Source organism: Oryctolagus cuniculus, chromosome 16, assembly GCF_051225735.1.
Source record: "Oryctolagus cuniculus isolate XC-2025 breed Fujian yellow rabbit chromosome 16, ASM5122573v1, whole genome shotgun sequence".
Lineage (NCBI taxonomy): Eukaryota > Metazoa > Chordata > Mammalia > Lagomorpha > Leporidae > Oryctolagus > Oryctolagus cuniculus.
The window spans coordinates 68,496,930-68,518,902 of NC_142882.1; the positions used below are offsets into that span (position 1 = coordinate 68,496,930).

Below are 21,973 nucleotides of genomic sequence, written 5' to 3' on the forward strand. Positions count from 1 at the left end.
AGGAAGGTGGCTCTTGGTGGCAAGGAGACTAAGGCTCGGTCACCTTCCTCTATTCCAAATCTCAGGACTGAATTACTAGAGAGTTGACTAATGCACACTCTCTGTCATAGAAGAATCCAAACAGATTGCAGATGGAAAAGCCAAAGATCAACACTGCTAACAGCAAAAACAAACACGACTGCAAGGATACTCCCTACTCAACGTCATACTGTGCTCACTTTGGAAAGGCGTGGATTTGTTCATGTGTGACTCAGCTGATGCTCTAGGCTCACCTCCTGGCATCTTGCAAAGGGATGTGGACTTCAAAGATGCGGATAAATGAGAACTCTGGGTGTTCTGAAGAACAGCCATCATAGGCCGTCTGTCTCTGACCAAAGGAGTCATCATGTGCCTTGAGGGAGTCCAAAGTAACCGAACATGAACATGAAACCAATGATCCCATTTCCTTCCACTGCTTTTGCACTGCAAGTAGCTCTTTTTGATACAGAAACAGGTTTCTTTTTTCTAGATGTATCTATTCTGACCTCTCATGTATTCAGTAGCTATAAAGGTCTTAGGGAATAGACTCTTTTAAATGTGAAGAAAACATATAGGGCCAAATAAATGTGATATAAAAAATGTACATTAAAGGATTAAAAAAAAACTACCTAATGTACATCATAAAATACGAGAAACCAAAGGGTGACCTTACAGAATCCATCCATGAATCTGATTTATTCCCTTGTTTCGTTATCACAAGAATCAGGGCAGCAGCAGTTTTGCACTCATTAAATTCACAGATACCTCCCACATCACAACTGCTCCCACCTGCCAGTTCTCTGCTGGAGCCCTCCCCCTGCCCAGCCAGACACAGTCACAGGATGGTCCAACCTGCGGCAGCTGCTTAGAGGACCCAGGGAAGCAGAGCACCAAGTACAGGTGCTGCTCCCTTCTCTGAGCTGAAAAGTCTGATCCCCGCATTCCATGTCAGCACTCTTCACCCCCTCCCCACCTCCAGGACTCCAGGGGCAGCCCAGTCACTTACTATCCATGGCATGAAGGTACTCCATGTGGATGGCCCCTGCACTGGCGGTGGCCGCCGACGGAAGGATGTCTGCATAGGGACTGCGCTGGCCGGCGAGCAGGGCCATCTGGTGATAGTATTCCGCAGGGCTGACTCCAGCATGCGGGGCTGCACAGGGACACAGAAAGGGGTGGTTACACTCGGAAGGAGATCCGCTGCCACTGCTTCTCCAAGGCCCAACTGTCTTGCATCCCAGTAAGCGGCTCTTTCTAAGTAAGGCTCACTACAAGAAGGCTCCTCTAACTCAAAGGGTGCTCTCACTGATGTCCGTTTGCCATCTTTTACTTTCCAATAAAACTGAAGGAAAGGAATACAAAACATGAACAAAGTTTACGATGTTTATCTAAAGAAACCATTAAGAATTCAAAATGATCACAATACATCTGTACATAATCAGGTTTGGCCCCCAAAATCAAGTTTCTTACAGCAAATCGCTGTATTTGCACATTTCTTACACCAGTAGACAACCCAGACAGCTATGATATCTTAACCAGACATACTTCAAACATCTCCTGAAGCTCTCTGACGAGCAAGTCTGAGTTAACTTTCACTAACACGAGGAGCCAGGGCTTAGGAGTGGGAAAGAGGGCAGCACAGTTTAACAACAAGCAGCCGAGTGATAAGCTGCAATGTCATGTTCCGTAATTTAAAAGCTCTCTCTTCCTTTTCCTCATTAGAAAATCAAAAAGAAAATACACCCATCAATCTGGAGCAATTTACCAGCAAGAGTCAGCCTTCTATGAGTGGGATAATTACTGGTTTCTACCCAGCAAGCTACGTGCAAAAGCAGCAAGAGAGTGCAGTGCTTCCAAGGGTGGCCTCCAGATACACAGAGATCTGTCTGGATTCAAACTGGCTTCATGAGGTTGTGCAGGAATTAAAATCAGAAGAGATGCAGGGAAAGTCCTCAGCACATAGCAGTTGATCACTTAAAGCTAGTCTTACAAATATTATCTGGAACATCAGTGTCCCAGCAGGCCTGTGGGTGTTTCAGATGTTTCTCCCATGATACATGGCAAGGATACAGATATTAAAAAAGGAAACTTAAGACAATAAGAGAGAAATATTAGTGATGTTGCTCTATTTGATCAGCTGTTGACTGCATACTTAAAGAGGCGGGAAAAGGAAGGCAGGTCAACCGAGGAATGTTTTATTCATACTCAACATCAAGTGCTATCGAAAGTGGGTGCTAAGTACGCTTTTCAGATCAACTAATGGTGCCACTAACCAATGGCCCAAATAGCTTTCTGCCAGCTGGGCAGAACTCCAAATCCAGTTTTAGCTGGCCTCCCTGCCTCTCTACCTGGTCTCCTTGTCATTTTCACCAATTCCCAAGTTTTCCATGGGGAGAACTCCATTTCTACCACTGCAAAACCAGGTCTGAAACAGAAGAATAAACTTGACCCTCTTAGAGTTGTATTATTAAAATAGGAATTTTGCGTAAGTAGCAAAACTTATTCCTTTAGTATCTTATAATTGTATCTACTGCATTGAATCAGAAGAAGGAAAAAAGAAGTTATTGCTGGAAGAAGTTATTCCTGGAAATACAACTGAATGGGTGTCTCCCCAGAAACTTCATGAACTTCACACGGTGCAGGACCAGCTTCAGGAAACAGCCTCTGTGAAGAATGTGGAGGGTGCCTGGAAGTCGGGTGGCCTCACTAGTCAGTGAAACGAAGTGCATGTTGTTTCTTTTGTTCTGAAACAAGCAGCAACATCTTGTGATCTGTTGCAAAGAACTCATAACCTGCTACCTGCAATTAATAAGACTTATGCAATTCTGGTCTTAATTCAGATCCCAGCAATTGTGGGCAAGTGAATTTGTATATGCATGCATGAGAGGGGAAGTCATTTCCTGAATCAAAGGAATGGGTTATAACTTGACAGCAGGGGAACACAGAGCTCCAATTAAAAAGAGTTATATGAAATGCAATTAATTGTGAGGCTAATGGAACCAACAGGAATATGATCCTTGGGAACCTAAAATGACTATCCAGTATTATAGAAATAAAGTCTAAGTTTCTTTTCATTCCCACCATATTCCTCTTAGATTCTTCATTTGGCATGGCCAAGGACAGAAGCACATGCAACAGGTTCACATCATGATGTTTTTTTTAGACCTTGCTACCCAGAGTGTGGTCTATGGACCAAAAGACCTGACGTCACTCGGTAGAATTTCAGAAGTGCAGAATTACAGGGCACACCATGCCCACTCAGTACAGAACTGCATTTTGTCAGGCTCCCCAGATAAGGCATCTGCACATAAGAGCTGTGAAGCATTGCTCTATTATACACACCGTATAAATGTGCCTCTCAGAAGACACACAGAACAGAACAGTATTCAGGATGTGGGGAGAAGAGTGCTCAGGTTATTCCTGCACGTGTGTGAAGGGCTGCAGGGCCAGTCTAACTGGATGTGGGGTAGCAGAACAGAACAACGATGAAGACACTGTGTTTGCGAGTCAGTAGATCTAGATCTGAGTTCCTCCTCTGCCACTGACTGACAATGGGATCACCGACCAGGGTGCAATTTCCTAGACCCCTCTGCACATGGCTACCCTTAACTCAAAATGCAGATATACATTGGTCATCACTAATCTGAAAATCTGAAACCTGAAATGCTCAGATGTCCAAAACACTACTTGACTTTACAAGTGGAAAATTCCAAACTTGACCTCATGTGACAGGTTGCAGTTCAAATGCAGAAATTAAAGACATTGTATGAAATTATCTTCAGAGAATATGTATATGGTATATATGAAAAATACATTAATCTATGGGCCTCATTCCCAAGATATCTTATTATGTTTGTGTGAATATTCCAAATTCTGAAGGAATCCAAAACCAGAAACACTTCGGGACCCAAGGATTCCAGATGAGGGATACTAAACCTGCATTGACACCACCTGCACAGAGGCGTTGGACACTGCTAGAAAACCAGGCACTCAAAGCACGCAGCCCAGTATCCGGAGTATGGGAGACACCCACTGAACGGAAGATGTTCAGTGAGTTACGTGGTGTCCTAGGTGAGGTGTGGGGAGGCGGTGGTGGGACCTGTGGAAGCAGAAGCAGAAGCAGTCTGAGACTTACCATCTGTAGGGCTCAGCCCCCGGGCTGCCGAGATCATGGAGAGGGAGGGGCTGCTGTGCAGGGACCGGATGTAGTCCATATAAGGGTTAATGTAGGGATGTGGCGGGCTGAAGGGAGATTCAGAGGCTGCAGGGTTCCGATGTGGGGAGATCCTAATGAAGGGCAGGTCTGAATACGTCGGGCTACTAGATAAGGCAGAAGGCCTGGGGACAGAGAAAACCAGACACAAGAGGTACACGTGAGACACGAATCTCCATGGGCAAAGCATGTCTGCAAAAGAAAATAAGGTTGTACGTGAACTCAAAGTGTTTTAGCAGGAAAATACAGGGCATACACTTGTATGCAGGAATTCCAAGCATTTTTTGTAACAAAATACACTTATCTTTTAATTCCATTTTCCACAACTTTTGAATGTACCTTCACATATTTCCAGTTAGACTTCCTTAAAATCAGGATGCTATAAAGCAGGCAGAACATTACTATGCAGTTATATGGATAAAGAACACTGACTTCGAGAAACTTCCTTGCACTCCAAATATGGGGAGATACAGGTTCACCTTTGAGTCTCCTAAGGAGAAGAAACTAAGACAACTTCCAGTGCTTGCTACCACTCAGTATAATACCATTTGACCCAGACATTAAGTTATCATTTAAAACTTACCCCTTATTGTCATGAAGTTTCATAAAAATAGAAACAAAGAAAGAATGCAGCCTCAAATCCTTCTTGGTCTGCCCATAAAGAAGAGAGATGACTAACTTCAGAAGTCTGTAATTACAAATGTGAACTCAGCCCCCCAGATATCCATGCACATGCTGGACTTCCAACAGTCTGGCTGTGCTGAGTGAAGCCAACTTCACAGATCTGGGCTGCACTGATGAGAAGGCAGCACTTGTACCCGCCTTCGGCTCTGCCTGTTTTTCATGAGCATCCCCATAACCATGTCCAGGGAGCAATGAATAACTACTCTTGAGGTCTGAAAGTTGGCAAAGAAGGGTGTTTTTAATAAGCTCATGGCTTGGTTATAATGTGCCGAGAGAGAGAGAAGGTATGCTTTTGGCTAATGGAAATAAGTGCTAAATTGTACCTTGTGTCTGTCATATCCTGATCAACTCTTTGATCTTCCTTCACTTGTCCGACATCCTGCAGCCACTGCTGAAGTCCCTGGGGACAGCCATTTCTAGACTGTAACACCATTGCTGTCTTGTTCCTTCTCTAATAGAAAATGTTTTGTGTGGATAATCCAGTGAACTGGCTGTGACAAGTTAAACACTGGCACTCTCTTTCTCATTCACAGAGGGTACGGCCATAGAAAGGAGAGGGTCTGATGGAGACAGATCAACTGAGCAGGGCAAATTCCTCTTATGCCACTGGCTTTTAGGTCTGACACGAAAGGGAGGGTGAGACGCATTTTCTCCTTGCAAACCCAACACATGGAGGGCTGGGCCCTGGACCCATCACTCTGTCAGAATATAATCTTGGTAGAAGCCAGCTCTTCTGAGTGCAAAGTGCAGGCACTGAAATGAATGAACCCCAAGATCAGATAACAAATTTCCTCTCACTAGAAAATAAAGGAGGTTGAAATATGGAGGGGGAGTGGATTTTCTCACCCTCTCCTTTTTACTCTTTTTTCATTTTGATTAAAAAAAAAAAAAAAAAAAAAAAAAAAAAAAAAAGAGGCCCTTAGGCCCTTTCTTTGTTACTCACACGCTACTTCCAGTGAAGTAAAATAAGAATCCAGAGTTTTCTAAATTTACATGTGGGAAGAATAAGAACTCACCACCTGAAAAGTTATTTCTTGTCAAAACAATGGGAGGCTTTCTACTCATTTAGAAATTAGAAAACTTACTTGTGTTTAACTAGAAATCAGCACAACCCATCCTTTATTTTAGCTTTTTTTCCCTACAAAACATGTTAGCTTGTGCCAAGGGTTAAAGTATCCATTCAACTCTGAACCGATTTGCCCTTGCTGAAGTCTTCAACTCCACTTAGACCTGTCTACTACCTTACAGGCTACACGGGGTGCTCAAACTCTACTTGGAAAGACAACTAAACCTTCCCATCTGACTCAAAATAATTCTCACAAGCACAAGCTTATTTATAGGCTTATAGTGAGATGTCAGCACAGCAGAAGTGTACAGGAACAGACATTTCAAGAAGTTCACAAAATGACACCTCAGACAAATTTTTGCTTGTGATCTACAGAAACAAGGACTAGATAATATAAACTACAAATAATGAAGACCATGCATTTCTTACTGTTATTATTTAGACAGAAATTATAACATTGAAGCTCATTTCTTTTTAGCCCAAACATTTAATTGCCTGGATGTACAATAGTTGATTTATCCATTCATACACTGAAGGAAAATCTGGTTGCTTCAAGATTTGTTAAGATTTATTTATCTATTTGAATGGCAAAGTGAGTGGGAGAGAGAGAGAGGGAGAGGGAGAGGGAGAGAGAGAGATGTTCCTTTGAGAGGGAGAGAGAGATGTTCCATTCATTGGCTCACTCCCTCAAAAATGGCTGCAATGGCCTGGGTGGGTCCAGGCGGAAGCCAGGAGCCACGCACGAGCCAGGAACTCCATGCAGGTCTCCCATGTGGGTGTCACGGGCTCAAGAACTTGGGCCATCACCTGCACGTCAGCACTAAGATGGATCTGAAGCAGAGCAGTCAGGATTGAATTGGCACTCTGATATGGGATGCCTGCGACACAAGCAGGAGCTTACCCTGCTACCAAAATGCTGATTCCTAGCTTGAAGCTTTAACTCTCATGAACAAGACTGCTGTGAACATCCATAAGCAGGTTTGTGCGTGGAGGAACCCTTTTTCCGAAACAAACCTGAATGTACCAGCCTGTTGTGGCCCCCTCCTGACAGCACCTTGGAAGCATCCCATGGACTGCTCAGAATCTCCATTAATAAAATCATAAAGCCACATGAAGTGGTTAAGAACATGAACTCGGGTAACTAAACGCATGGGCTTTGAAGGAATGAGGTTTGAATTCAGGCTCTGTCATTCACTCTGTCACTCAAGCATTAAATTCCTTATGTACAAAATAAAAATAACTCCCTCCTGGGCTGCTGTGAGAGCTGGAACCCCTGTGTATAAAGAGGAACATGGTGCCTGCTACAAAGGAGCACCTGGTAAAGGTGGTTGGGTCAACTTTAACTATTTTTAATGAATTTATATTCATCTTATTTTAAAGGCAGAGAGACAGATGGAGAGAGATCTTCCATCTGTTGCCTCATTTCCCAAATATCCACAACATCATGGGCTCGGTGGCTGGGCCAGGTTGAAGCCAAGACTCTGAAACTCAATCTGAGACTCTACATGGGTGGTAGCAGGGACCCAAGTACTTGAAGCATCATTTGTTTTCTTACCGGGTTCACATTAGCAGGCAGCTGAATTGGGAAAAAAAAAAAAAAAGGAGCCAGGACTCACATCAGCTATTCAAGTATGGAAGTGTTGACTTAACTGCTGCGCCAAATACCAGCCCTTGATATTCTTATAGAATCATTTAATAAACAAATGTCCAAATGGTGAATTGGCTTCTTGTAGCAGAGCAATGACTGGTCTTCCAAGTTCCTTACAACCAGTCACTCACTGAAAGTTCCCAACTTATTCAATCTGTTTCCACATTGGGCTCCTGTGATTTGTGTTAGCATGATTTTTCTCTAGCACTGATGTTGACAAGAGTGTTTTGCCAACGAGCTTGAGCATCAAACCTTTTTTTTTTTTTTTTTTTTTTTGACAGGCAGAGTGGACAGTGAGAGAGAGAGACAGAGAGAAAGGTCTTCCTTTTTGCTGTTGGTTCACCCTCCAATGGCCGCTGCAGCCGGTGTGCTGCGGCCGGTGCATCGCGCTGATCCGAAGCCAGGAGCCAGGTGCTTTTCCTGGTCTCCCATGTGGGTGCAGGGCCCAAGCACTTGGGCCATCCTCCACTGCACTGCTGGGCCAAAGCAGAGAGCTGGCCTGGAAGTGGGGCAACGGGGACAGAATCCGGCGCCCCGACCGGGACTAGAACCCAGTGTGCCGGCGCCGCTAGGTGGAGGATTAGCCTAGTGAGCCACGGTGCCGGCCTGAGCATCAAACCTTAAACTACTGTGGCTCTACAGCCACCTGACATGGATGTAACTCTCCAGGCATACTTTAAATAAAGCTGCTGTTCACGTTACCTAACACAGCAGCTTCCAAATTCTTGGCACCTAGATCACTCATCAGTTACAATGTTTTTTAACAAATCTGAGAGGGAAAGTTAAACTCTGACAGGCAGATGTGTGTTCTTCGCTGTGGGAAGGAGTCATTCCAGATTCCAACCAGAGGAGGGGTGAATTCTACCAAAGGAAGAAGAGGAGAGGTGTAGCCACAAAAATTTCCCAAGTAAATGACATATATTATTTAACAGATTGTCATAAACCTGACCTGGTCAATATTTGTTGAGCTTATTAAAAATCTTCACTTGAGGATTACAGAGGCACTAGCAAAAATATTATAGGTGTCTCTTTCTTGGATTCTATTTTGAGTAGACACACACTGGGATAGAGTTGAAGGTTACTGTCTGTCTCCCCTCACTGTCCGGCTTTGTGGCATCCTACCCTCTCTGTTTGGGGGCTGTATGAGGCTCAATATTAAACAGGAGGCATACACCAAAGAGAGCAAATCCAAACGGCAAACACACAACACTGAAATTCAGAATCAGGTCAAGAACCAACAGGCCATGCTCTTTACGATGTAGCAAAAAGTACAGAAATATGTCTACAATCTCCCAAGCTAAAGCACACAAGCTACTCTCTGGGAACTAGAAATTCTCAAACCATAGAGGCTTTTTTTTTTTCCCTAGGCTGCCAGGAAACTACTGAGAAAATCAGCCACAGATCCACCATCCCTGCAGCTGGCTCAAGTGTGCAAGGCCTCAGCATCTCCATGCAGGGAAAATGTCTGTTTCTATCTGTTTGTCTTTCCAATACCATAAAGACCTAATACGAGTTGGCAGTTTGTTTTCATATTGATCAATGGAAACCAGGCAATTGTGTATGAAGTACAATTTCAGACAAGAAAGAAGGCATGGGTTATTGTGAGATTCTCCCAGAAGACAATATAATGATATAAAGTTGTGTTTGAGGAAATAAATTGATTTCAGATTATCTTAAATGGCCATGAAAACGGCTTACAAGAAAAAGAGTGGGGTAGACATGTGGTCTAGTGGATGAGAGGCTGGGGTGGGACACCTGTATCCTATATTGGGTTGCTTGGGCTTGAATCCTTGCTCCTCTGCTTCTGATCCAGCTTCTTTTTGTTGTATACTCTGGAAGGCAGCAGGTGATGGCTCAAGTACTAAGATTCTGGCCACCCATGTGGGAGACCAAATGGAGTTAGTAGCTCCTGGCATTGGCCTGGTCCAGCCTAACTGTTGTGAGCACTTAGAAAGTGAAGCAGAAGATGGGAACACTGTATCTGTCTGTCTGTCTGTCTATGAAATAAATACTTTTTTTCAAAGAGTAGAGGGTTCTTATAAGAACATTTTTAATAGTAGACTAGGTAAACTTAAAAGCTGAAAACACACATTACAAAGAATAACTGGACTTCTCAAAAGGCTTCCATATGGAACTCAAAAGGCTTCCATAGCCTTGGAAACTCATGACTGGTACATAGGGAGATTACTGATGCCATAAACAGGAGTGTCAATTTGTAAAGTCAACAACAGGAGTCACTGTGCACTTACTCCTCATGTAGGATCTCTGTCCTTAATGTGCTGTACATTGAGGCTTAATGCTATAATGAGTACTCAAACAGTATATTTCGCTTTGTGTTTCTATGGGGGTGCAAACTGTTGAAAGCTTTACTTAATGTATACTAAACTGATCTTCTGTAAAAAAAGAAAAAAAAAGAAGAAGAAGAAATTATCAATTCCCAACTTGACTCTCACTGGGATTAAACATGACAATAGGTCTGATCTGATTTCATCATCATTTAAAAAATCATCTATTATTTTTCACTTTATGTTTGTGTGGGAGCAAACTGTTGAAATCTTTACTTAATGTATGCTAAACTGATCTTCTGTATATAAAGAGAATCGAAAATGAATCCTCATGTGAATGGAAAGGGAGAGGGAGTGGGAAAGGGGAGGGATGCAGGTGGGAGAGACGATATGGGGGGGAAGCCATTGTAATCCATAAGCCGTACTTTGGAAATTTATATTCAATAAATAAAAGTTAAAAAAAAACAATAACAACAACAACAACAACAAAAAAGAATAACTGGACTTCTTAGAATGAAATCACATTACATCATCTAATTTATTACTGCCTTTTCATCTATCTTATTGGGTTACTAAAATGCCAAGATTAAAATCACAGTATTTAATCATTTACATTACCCAGCACAAGAGTATTAGCAAGGTCTATATGCTGGATTATTAGAATCTGCTTTCCCCTTTTTAGAATGAGAGTCCTTTGTAACTTTTCATGAGTGCTTCAACTACTGAAAGACTGACATGTGCTTTTATACCGAACAAGTTTAGTTTTTATTTAATTTTTCTCTTTACGTAACAACAAGCCACTCTTTTTCATATTCGAGAAATGGCCTAATACAGAGCAAAGAATAAGCATCCCTGACAATGCATTTTAACCAATTAATTATTCAATAAGCACAGTTTTAATAAACCAGAATTTATAATTAAAAAACTCTGCTTTTCATACAGCCAAGGAAACAAATAAAATGTCCACAACAAATATAAGAATATTTCAAAAAGTTCATGAAAAAATAGAATTAAAAGATGTTTATTTTGTTGTAAAAATTTTTGAAATCCATCCATATGATAGGTCATCAAAAGAGTCACAGAAATGCATATTATGCAAGGATTTCAAAATTCTTTTGCACCAAAATAATCTTATCTTTTAATTACATTCTCTATGAACACTCTGATATAACCTTATACCCTAGGACAGTGTCAGAAATTTGTACAATCATATACTTCATCACTTCATTCTTTTCCTCTATTCAAAGTAAGTTTTCAGATAACCTCTGCCCCAGAATCACAACGTGACCTTGACATGTCCAGGTAGGGACACGGTAGTTACTTTCCACTACACCTCTTTGCCCACAGCCTGACCATGACTCAGCTGGCTCACTTTTCCCTTATGGTTTACCCTACAGAGAACTGGCAGGAGTTGGGGGTGGCGGAAAGAGGTCAGGGGATTTATTTCCCTTACCTCCTCTCTGCATGGGATGGTTCTGTGATGCCACATGCCTCCCCTTGGGCTACACCCTGGATAAGAGACCCCTCTTTTGCTGCTCCAGCCCTCACCAAATCACTTTTCCCTTCCAAACTCTGTTAGTCCTGGGGCTTTACTATGACTTAAGCCTGCCCACACTTTGTAATTATCCAGTCCATTAAAGTGCCAAGCCCCTAAGTGGGAAAATGGCCCCATTCATCACCCCACTTTTAGCCTCTGTGGCTGAAGAATATTTCCATGCATTTTAATTAATCTTTACATTTTGTAAACTTACTGTGTTAGATTTTAATTTTTAAAAAAATTTACATGAAAGGCAGAGAGACAGAGACAGAGACAGAGACCTTCCATCTGCTGGTTCACTCCCTAAATGGGTACAACAGAAAAGTCTGGGCCAGGTCAAAGCCAAGAACCTGGGATTCAACCTGGGGCTCCTACATGGTTGCTAGGAACACAAGTACTTAAGCTATCACCTATTGCCTTCCAGGATGTATATTAGCAGGAAGCTACTACTGAATCAATCAAAAGAGCTTCCTGTGAAGGAAGAAGCCAAGCAAATACTCATAATTCTTGTTATCCATGTCCCTTTTTTTCCCCAAAGAAATTTTTTCTTTAAGGAATACAAACGTCATATATTTCATAAGTACAATTTTAGGAATATAGTTATTCTTCCCAGTATACCCTTTCTCCCACCCACACTCCCACTCCTCTTCCTCCTCCCTCTCCCATTCCCAGTCCCATCCTCCACTAAGATCTATTTTCAAGTCCTAGAGAACAAGTTTTATCATTAAGGAAGCACCTAAGAAAACAAGCAATGGAGTCGGACATTTAAGCATAACTAAAACTTCTGAGACATAAGATTATCCTCCACTTAATACACTAAAATGAAATAAATCTTTGAGAACAAGATTTACTGTTTTTTTAAAGAATTTATTTTTATTTATTTGAAAGACAGAGTTACAGAAAGAGGTAGAGACAGAGAGAGAGAGAGGTCTTCCATACGCTGGTTCACTCCCCAGATGGCTGCAACGGCCAGAGCTGCATTGATCCAAAGCCAGGAGCCAGGAACTTCTTCCAGGTCTCCCACGCGGGTGCAGGGGCCCAAGGACTTGGGCCATCTTCTACTGCTTTCCCAGGCCACAGCAGAGAGCTGGAACGGAAGTGGAGCAGCCGGGACTAGAACTGGCGCCCGTATGGTTTGCAGGCGCTTCAGGCCAGGGTGTTAACCCACTGTGCCACAGCACCAGCCCAAGATTTACTGTTAACTCTCATAAAACAACTCTTTGAAGAAAGAGGTCCTGCATGGGAAGTTAGTGCACAGGGACTCCTGTTCTTAATTTAACAATTAACACTGTTATATATGACATCAATGATCACCCGAGGCTCTTGACAGCAGTTGCCTAGGCTATGGAAGCCTTTTGAATCCACAAACTCCATCAGTATTTAGACAAGGCCAAAAGCAAAGTGGAAGTTCTCTCCTCCCTTCAGAGAAAAGTATTTTCTTCTTACTCATGTCCTCTAACAACAGAAGCAATGCTATTTAAGTGTTGTGAAAGCAACGCTAATATTTATAACTAAAATTGATTTTATTCCTTCCAGAGAGGTCTGCAGAGAACAATTCCCCCAAATTTGAGTCCATTCTGTGCTATACATACAACTCTATGGTACAAGATCAAGATTTCAAAGTCAAAGAAAAGCCATAAAAGCAACTGTAATGTGGAGTGAACTTTTATTTTAAAAGGGCTCTTAAAGAACACCCTACTGATTCAAATAAACACTTGGGAAATAAATGACCACATCTCATAGTATGGGCTTTCTTTCTGCCCCGACTTGGTATCAAGAGAGTTCAACAGAGGCATGTCTTGCGCTACAGTAGGTTAAGGGGCCAGTTGGGACGCCCATATCCCATAGCAGAGTGCCTGGATCCAGTTCTGACTCTGCTTCTAACCCAGCTTCCTGCTAATACACATACTGGGAGGCAACAGGTGTTGGCTCTAGTATGTGAGTTCCTGACTCCCATGGGGAAGACCCAGATAAAGTTCCTGTGTCCTGGCTTTTTCCTGGTCTAACCCCAGCTAACGTGTACATTTAGGGAGCGAACCAGTGTACGGAAGATCAAGCTCGCTCTCTCTCTCTCTCTCTCTCTCTCTGCCATTCAAACAAATAAAAATGGATAAACTTTAAAGAAAAAAGAAAAAATCTCAGCAGACGAGAGAAATCAGTGAGAAAGCCAAGATACCTGACCCAAAAGTAGCTTCAAAACTCATTTTTTAAATATCACCAGTATTGAACCTTTTAGTTTTATAATTTGACTTTTGGCTTCATTTAAAGAGCACCTTCAACTCAATTTTTCCTCCAAATGAATAAATAGTTGACGCAATTTGACTTGACCACAGCAAGTTAATGGGATTCCTTTCTCCCTATCCAAATTCAAGGGCATGAGTCTTTTGTAAGTTTAGTTCAGTAACTCTATTGCCTGAGAAAAGAATGTTTTTTTTTCTGTAGAAATAGAGAAAATTTTAAAAACTTTAAGCTTGATTTCTTTTTTAAAGATGTATTTATTTATTTGAAGGCAGAGTTACAGAGATGGAGAAGCAGAGGCAAAGAGAGAAGTCCTCCACCTGCTGGATCCCTCCCCAAATGGTTGCAACAGCAAGGGCTGGGCCAGGCCCAAGCCAGGAGCCAGGAGCTTCATCTGCGTCTCCCACACAGATGCAGGGGAACAAGCACTTGGGCCATCCTCTGCTGCCTTCCCAGGCACATTAGCAAGGAGCTGAATGGGAAGTGGAGAGGCTGGTACTCAAAAGAGTGCCCATATGGGATGCTGGCACTGCAGAGGGTGGCTTAATCTGCTACTCTACAGCACTGGCCCCAAGTTTGATACTGTGATTTGTCATTATTCCTCTCCTTCTATAGACTCTATTTTCCAGAATTGGATAAATTAACAATTCCACCTCTAAAACAATATTCAAAACAATATTCAAAGGAATATCCTTTCCAAAAGAAAATACACAGCAAAATGCAAAGATGTTGAAACTCAACAATGCAAAGAGGGCTCATCAAATAACTACGTCCCATCTAAGATGAACCAGCTGTATGTAGAAAACTCTGGGAAATGTTACACTGGCTTTTTAGGTATTATATTTTCTAATACTCCTATTCATAATGGCTTCCTTTTTTAGAAACTTTTGAGTTTGAGCCATGATACCGCCATGTGCAAGAAAAATGACCCTAAAGTACATATAAAATACTCAATTAGAATTATTTTAAAACAAACCAGTCCATGCTTGTATCATCTATCTGCAAATTTCAACAATCTAAGATGAACAGACTTTTAAGCAACATTGGGCGGCGCCGCGGCTCACTAGGCTAATCCTCCACCTTGCGGCGCCGGCACACCAGGTTCTAGTCCCGGTCGGGGCGCCGGATTCTGTCCCCGTTGCCCCTCTTCCAGGCCAGCTCTCTGCTGTGGCCCGGGAGTGCAGTGGAGGATGGCCCAAGTGCTTGGGCCCTGCACCCCATGGGAGACCAGGAGAAGTACCTGGCTCCTGCCATCAGATCAGCACGGTGTGCCGGCCGCAGCGCGCCGGCCGCGGCGGCCATTGGAGGGTGAACCAATGGCAAAGGAAGACCTTTCTCTCTGTCTCTCTCTCTCACTGTCTACTCTCCCTGTCAAAAAATAAAAAAATAAATAAATAAATAAAAATAAATAAATAAAAATAAAAAATAAACAATATTGGGAGCACCAATTCAGGGTCTGTTGTTTAAGTGAGAAACTTCCCAGGGGCCTGTGCCATGGCACAATAGGTTAATCCTCCACCTGCGGCACTGGCATCCTGTATGTGCACTGGTTCTAGTCCCAGCTGCTCCTCTTCCAATCCAACTCTCTGCTAAGGCCTGGGAAAGCAGTAGAGGATGGCCCAAGTCCTTGAGCCCCTGCACCCATGTGGGGGACCCGGAAGAAGCTCCTGGCTTCAGATCGGCACAGCTCCAGCTGTTGCAGCCTTTTGGGGAGTGAACCAACGGAAGAAAGACCTCTCTCTGTCTCTTCCTCTCACTGTCTATAACTCTACTTCTCAAATAAATAAATAAAATCTTAAAAAAATTTCCCAGCAGGAGGCTTCAGATAATGTGTAGAAATAACTAATTAGAAACATCAGGGGCCGGCGCTGTGGGGCAGCAGGTTAACGCCCTGGCCTGAAGTGCCGGCATCCTATATGGGCACCGGTTCGAGACCCGGCTACTCCACTTCTGATCCAGCTCTCTGCTGTGGCCTGGGAAAGCAATGGAGGATGGCCTAAGTCCTTGGGCCCCTGCACCTGCATGGGAGACCCGGAAGAAGCTCCTGGCTCCTGGCTTCAGATCAACACTCCTCTGGCCGTTGCGGCCATCTGGGAAGTGAAACAGCGTGGATGGAAGACCTCTCTCTCTTTCTCTCTCTCTCTCTCTCTTTCTGCCTCCCTCTCTGTGTAACTCTGACTTTCAAGTAAATAAATATATCTTTAAAAAAAATCATCAAGTTGGATTCCCACTATTTAATCCTTGCTTCATGTTGAGTCCGCCTGCAGTTGTTACAGAGGGTGTTTATAACAAACACAATGGTGCATTTGGAATTCGGAGCCAAGGAGAGTGTGGTGTACCTTAAGAATCAGCTGGAGCAGACTCTTTAATGGCAATCTGGTATACTGAGCTTAAGGCTGTCTTCTGGAAGTGACCATCAGCATAATCCTTGTAAGTACGTCATTAGTAACCACTGATTATCTGCTTTCCTGTTGTTCCTTATAGTCTTGGAAAGATACACCTTACTCCTTCTTCTCATTCTTTAAATATACTTATTCTAAGTTATAACAGGAAGAGCCAACAAGGGACAATTATGAATGATCTCAATGGCCGTTCTACAAAAGAAAATCCTCAGCGTTTACCAGGGCCCCCAGCAGAGGTGACAAGGGTGGGCCCTTCAACAGCAGGCTCTTTAGATTCAACTGGAAGCACAGCTTGCAAAACTCAACTACATGGAGATTGACACTTCTACACACATTCTTCATTAGTCCAGAAGCACATACTTTTGAGGGCATCAACTTTTCAAAAATAAATTAAATATGGAAAAGGAGTATATCTGCTAAACTGGGAAACTTTCTTTGTATGACTCAATAGAAACATGCATTGTGTTCTGCACTAGGGAGTCTTTTTACCATGGCTTTGCAAACTTTGCCCAGCACACAGAGAACAACATTGTGGGAGACTGAAAGTAAGTCTGGGCTCTAAACAAGGAGTCAGAGGGTCTCCTCCTGCACTCCTTCTTCACAGGGAAAGCACACTTCTGGCACTTCTGGTGAGAAGTAAACCAATCGGAAATGTCTAAATGACGTGCAAGTCTTGGTTGTTCACTGCCTTTGGAAAACCTGTGCGTGGGACCACAGACTTATTGGAAACAGCTCTGGGGGCTTTGCATTTTCCATCTGTAAAATGAGAGGATTTGGAGAAGATGATCTCCATTCCACCCACCAAGTTTAAATTCCTTTTTGGGCTCCAAATCCAATGATTTCCATGACTCAAACCACTTGTTCCTGTCTGATATGGAATGGCACTGACAATTAATGTAATCAATCTGTTGTTTGAATAAAAGATTGTTTAAAGTTTAGTGACATGTTACTTGAACATGCTACAAATGAGATGTCCTGTTTTCGCTTTCTCCCTTTCACTGGAAATGCATTGCCATCATGGAAGGGACTGGCGTCCTCTCTGGGCCATCCTGGTCTTCAGCTCTGATGCTACTCCCAGGAGAAAGGATGGGGTCTGGCTTTATGCTGATTGGGTTCGGGTGGTGATTGATTAAGTGAAAGTGGGACGATGTAGCCATGCAAACGGCTCAGTACTGAGCCACAGGCTTAAACACGAAAGGAGCTTTTACCAGTGAGCTCACCACTATTAGATGTTTTTATATTAACAACATTTCTCCCATCCAGGTTTGTGCATTTTATCTTTATTCTTTCAAATCCTGAAATTGCTTGGATAAGAGAGGGTTTATATATTATACACACACACACACACATACACACACACATTTCTAAGAGCAGCCTGAACTTTTAGGGGAAATTGAAGAGGCTTTGTGTCAAGTACAGCTAAATCCAGCCTTTCCATATCAAACCTCTGCTAGAAAATTACTGTGCAGATGATAAGGCAGAAAGATAGAATAAAAAGTGACTCTACTCAATTTACACTGCAATATTGGTATGACTGAATATTTTTCATTCAGGTGCCTGATAAAATCGCTAAACTGTATTGCAGATAAATAAAGGCGGCTTCTGTCAAGAATAAACACCATTAATCATGAAGTCTTCTCCTCTCAGAGCCTGTGCTATGCATCTGCACAAACACACTAGCACAGCCGGCACGCAGCACGCACTTCTCTCCTTTACACTGTGCCAGGCCGAAGATGTCCTCGTTTTTCATTTCACAGGATTTAGGCAGAAGAGCAGTTTCAAAAACATTCTCTTTTCATTTTAACTTCGCAGTCCTGTAACCAAGTCCATTATTCTAACATTTAAGAAAAAGCAGCTGTGCTCTTGGGGGGAAAAACTTGGTAATGAATCAAGTTTTTCACTGTACACACACACACACACACACACACCCCACATGACCTATACTGTATTTTATCAGCTCTGCAATGACACTGATCTAAAGATGCAACATTATTTTAAGCACTGCTAAGACAGACAGGATTTCTTTATCTTTGTTTACTAAAGTGTTCTTTTAGATTTACTCAGATAATTTTTTTTGAAGATGTATTTATGAAAGGCAGAGGTACAGAGAAGCAGAGGCAGAGAGAGAGAAAAAGAGAGAGAGAGAGAGACTTTCATCCACTGGTTCACTCCCCAGATGGCTGCAATGGCTGGAGCTGCGCCGAGGCCAGGAGGCAGGAGCTCAGAGACAGATTCTGCAACTCCTAAATCACCCCAGTACATGCACAGAAAGGGAAATATAAATAAAATTACTTAAGAGATACCTGAAACTTGCTCATGATTGCCACTTCACCAATCAGCAACTGTCAAATACTACAGATGGAAGATATATTCCAATTTCAGAGATGTTAGGAAGGTGAGAAACAGGACGTACAAGTTAGAATAGATGGTTTAAATAGAGTAATAGATAAGTATTAGGTAATTCTGCCATTTGTCAAATACCCATGCTGCAATCGACACTGTGTTAAGTGCTACATATGTGCTTCTTCTTTGCTTCTTTGATACAAAATAGGATTGAATGCGGAAACTGGGCTTGGACAGATTAAGTCAACTGACAGTAAACACCTGAGCTGTATTTCAATCCAGCCTATGGTTCAAAGCCTATGTTTTTAAACCCAAAGGAAAACCAGTCTAAGCCAATTTATGTATGTGTGTATATGTTTAAATACACATGTTTTAACACTACTGAAGCTTTCAACAGAGTAGAATCATGTGGTTTCCTAGTTATGGTTTTACTCCAAAGGAAACCCACTTGAATCCACACTGAGATGGCACAAGGAGTCTGATGGTGGCTCTCTGGGCTGGGGGCTGAGGGGTACATAGGTGTCACTTGGAGGGTACAAGGAAGAAAGAGGGTAGGTAGCAGGACCAGCATTTGGACAAGACTCTCAGCAGACTTTCACATAAGGAAGGAGGGGCAGGAAACCTCAGGGTTTAGGGGGGGAAATGGCACGTGAGCATGCATGTGTCAGGGCCTCAGGTTTTCAGAAAATCCTCGCTCAGTTTCCACCAGGAAAAAATATGAATTCCCCTATAAGTGTGGGAAGAATTAAAAAGGATCCTAAAGATCACTTAATCCAGTTACTTAATTTCACTCGTGACAAGGTCCACAAAGCTCAGGTAGGGTCCATTTAACCTGGATCAGAACCGAAAAGGGAACATGACTGAGGTCCCCATTTGCCATGAATACAGCTGGTAAACTGAGTTTAAGAAGAAGATCATCAGAGGCTAATTGCCAACTGAAACCCAAGAAAACAGCGGGAGCATGGACTTCTGTAACCAACATTATACTGGGTGGGGGTGGGGGTGCTTGAAATTTTCATTCAGCAAAGCTGTAATCTAGTCCCACTCATGAGGGATGATGAATTGAATTACACAGGAAGTATTAGGGCAGCTGTGTTTCCCCACACTAGGGGATCCGTTTTCAGAGCCCACTCCAAACAGGAAGTGCCTCTTCTAGCCAAGAAGCTTAACTCCCGCCTTCCTGTCAAATCTTCCCTGCGTGAAGAAGAACCCTGTTCCCACGTGGTAACTGTGTTTATTTGCCAGAAGGAACACTGGCGGAGAGACTTTGCAAAAAGACTGTGCCCAGCCAGTTTGGGAATTCAGAAAAATCAGAGCCCAGTTTAAACCAGGTCTAACAACAAAACCGTGCCCTGGAGCACTGCTTGGGACTTTCCCGGGTCTTTGACGAAATGCTCTCTGTATAAATGCATACTTACACCTCATGGTTTCCATCACAGGTCATGTCTTCATTCCTGACAGTCTCCTTGGTCCTCTTTTTTGGAAGTCTTGCATTAAAAACTACATCCATGTACACTATCAGTAAGTATGGCCCCCCATGAGGCACAATGCATCTCATCTACCTGTTAGAGTTCAGATTCTCATGCATAAAAAAACAGATTTAAAAAAAAAAGTTGCCCAGACTCTTTAGAGAACTTTGTTCTTAGGACAGCTGAATTTTATCAACTTGTACCACCATGTTTTATCAATGCCTGTTAATAAGTATATAATGCATCAAAGAATCAAATACTTGCACTTTGTTAATAGAGGTTAAAAAACATAATACCTACGTTTGTTCATTGTTCATCCCTGTCCAGGCCATAAACCACAATTCAGCAAGTAACATATAGGCAAAAGAAGATGTGGTTTAGATATCTAAATAGTTTTCAACTTTGTTATTCATTATTTCTATACAGATGGTGATGCATTTTGTGCAAGCTGATTATGAAATTTTTTACAAATGTAAATTTAATGTAAACAGAGCCCATGGGCTCCCTTCCACCCTATCCAGGGTAATCTACATTACTAAATTGGGCATGAGTATAATAACCTGGACCACTGCAAGGAAACCAAACAACTTAGCAGCCTCGTTTGCTGATTTTAGAGCTAGGATTGACTGAAGGGTAGCTCCGTTATTAAACTGGAATGAAGCACTACTCTCTTCACTAATGAGGTTAAAAAATGGCTTTAAGTCTCCACGTTAGGGGCACTTAGCAAGCACTCTGCTTGGCAAAGACCCACGGCAGATCGAAGCCATGGACTAATCACACAGGCTGGAATCAAATGGACTGGAAGAATTCGGAGACTTGTGGCTCCGAGGAATGTAATTCATGCAGAAAAGCGTTGTCAGAGCAAGGCCAGGGAACCTCGTGGGAAGAAAGCAAAATAAACAGTTCAACAAAGAAAACAAAGAAGGGCCAATCGCCTTTTCTAAAGCTTGAGTACACTGAGACTTCAGTGGGTGCCTGGGACAAAGACCTCATCAAAGAACACCCTTGCAAAGCAAACAGACCAAGGATGTTTCCCTCCAATACACTTGGGGGAGGGGGTGGACTCTACTTCTCATTCCTTCCAATTCATTTTCCACTACTAACAACTCCCTTCTCCCAACAAACATGGGGACAATCAAGCAACAAAAAATGTAAATAACTAACAAGGCCTATGTTTGCTGAGTTAAAAGATGGGAGAAGGTGAGGAGGTTAACACAAGTTACACAGAGTGCAATGCACATTTTGACTTCTTCTGATGGCTCCTGGAAGGGCCTGAACCATCTAAGTCACAGCCTTACAACCTGCTCCCCACAGTTCAGAGGGAAGAGATGCAAAATGCGCAGGGACTTACAGTTTAGGAAACTCTCACGAACGGTCTATGATAGCCACTACAATTCAACTGCAGGGGGTCCCTCCTTGGGCCTCAGTGCAACCTTTCACAAGTTGTATCTCTGCTTTTAGCCCCAGTACCACAACAGCCTTATTTGTAGCTGAATCTTGATTTGGACTCTTCTTTCCTCAATCCTATGACTACAATTATTGCTGCAGTCCTCAAATCCAGTCTGGGGTGAAGAGGTTTTGATCATTAAAATAAGATTCCAATCTTTTAGGAAGACCATTCTTGCCCTCTGGACAGTTTCCATTACAATGGAAGACCATGGTGCTGGCTTTCAGTGTAGCAGGTAAAGCTGCCGCCTGTGATGCTGGCATCTCATGTGGGCATCGGTTCAAGTCCTGGCCACTGTACTTTTGATCCAGCTACCTGGTAATGGCCTGGGAAAGCAGCAGAAGGTGGCCCAATGCCTTGGGCCCCTAGCCACATAGGAGACACGGAAGAAGCTCCTTGCTCCTGGCTTCAGTCTGGCCTAGCCATAGCATTACAGCCATTTGGGGAGTGAACCAGTGGATAGAAGATCTCTCTGTCTGAAACTGTGCCCTTCAAATAAAAAAAAAAAAAAAATGCAACCCAAGGCAGTCTTCCATTGACTGATCCCAGGACAGGAGGTTACTGCAGGGAGAAGGGTCTGCAGCAAACACTGTGTGTGTACATAAGGAAGCCATGAAACCACA

The 21,973-nt window shown here is 42.8% G+C and overlaps 1 protein-coding gene across 3 annotated transcripts in view; it reads right to left on the minus strand.

Annotated features, from left to right (window-relative positions):
* GLI3 (GLI family zinc finger 3) overlaps nt 1-21,973 on the minus strand; it is a 279,940-nt gene that overhangs the window by 84,518 nt on the left and 173,449 nt on the right. For all 3 annotated transcript variants that reach the window (XM_089315656.1, XM_070059772.2, XM_089315658.1), the window contains 2 exons: nt 4,154-4,356; nt 1,025-1,171 (listed from right to left, as the gene is read on the minus strand). In XM_089315656.1, coding sequence (XP_089171782.1) covers nt 1,025-1,171; nt 4,154-4,356 — 350 coding nt within the window. The remainder of the gene's footprint in view (nt 1-1,024; nt 1,172-4,153; nt 4,357-21,973) is intronic.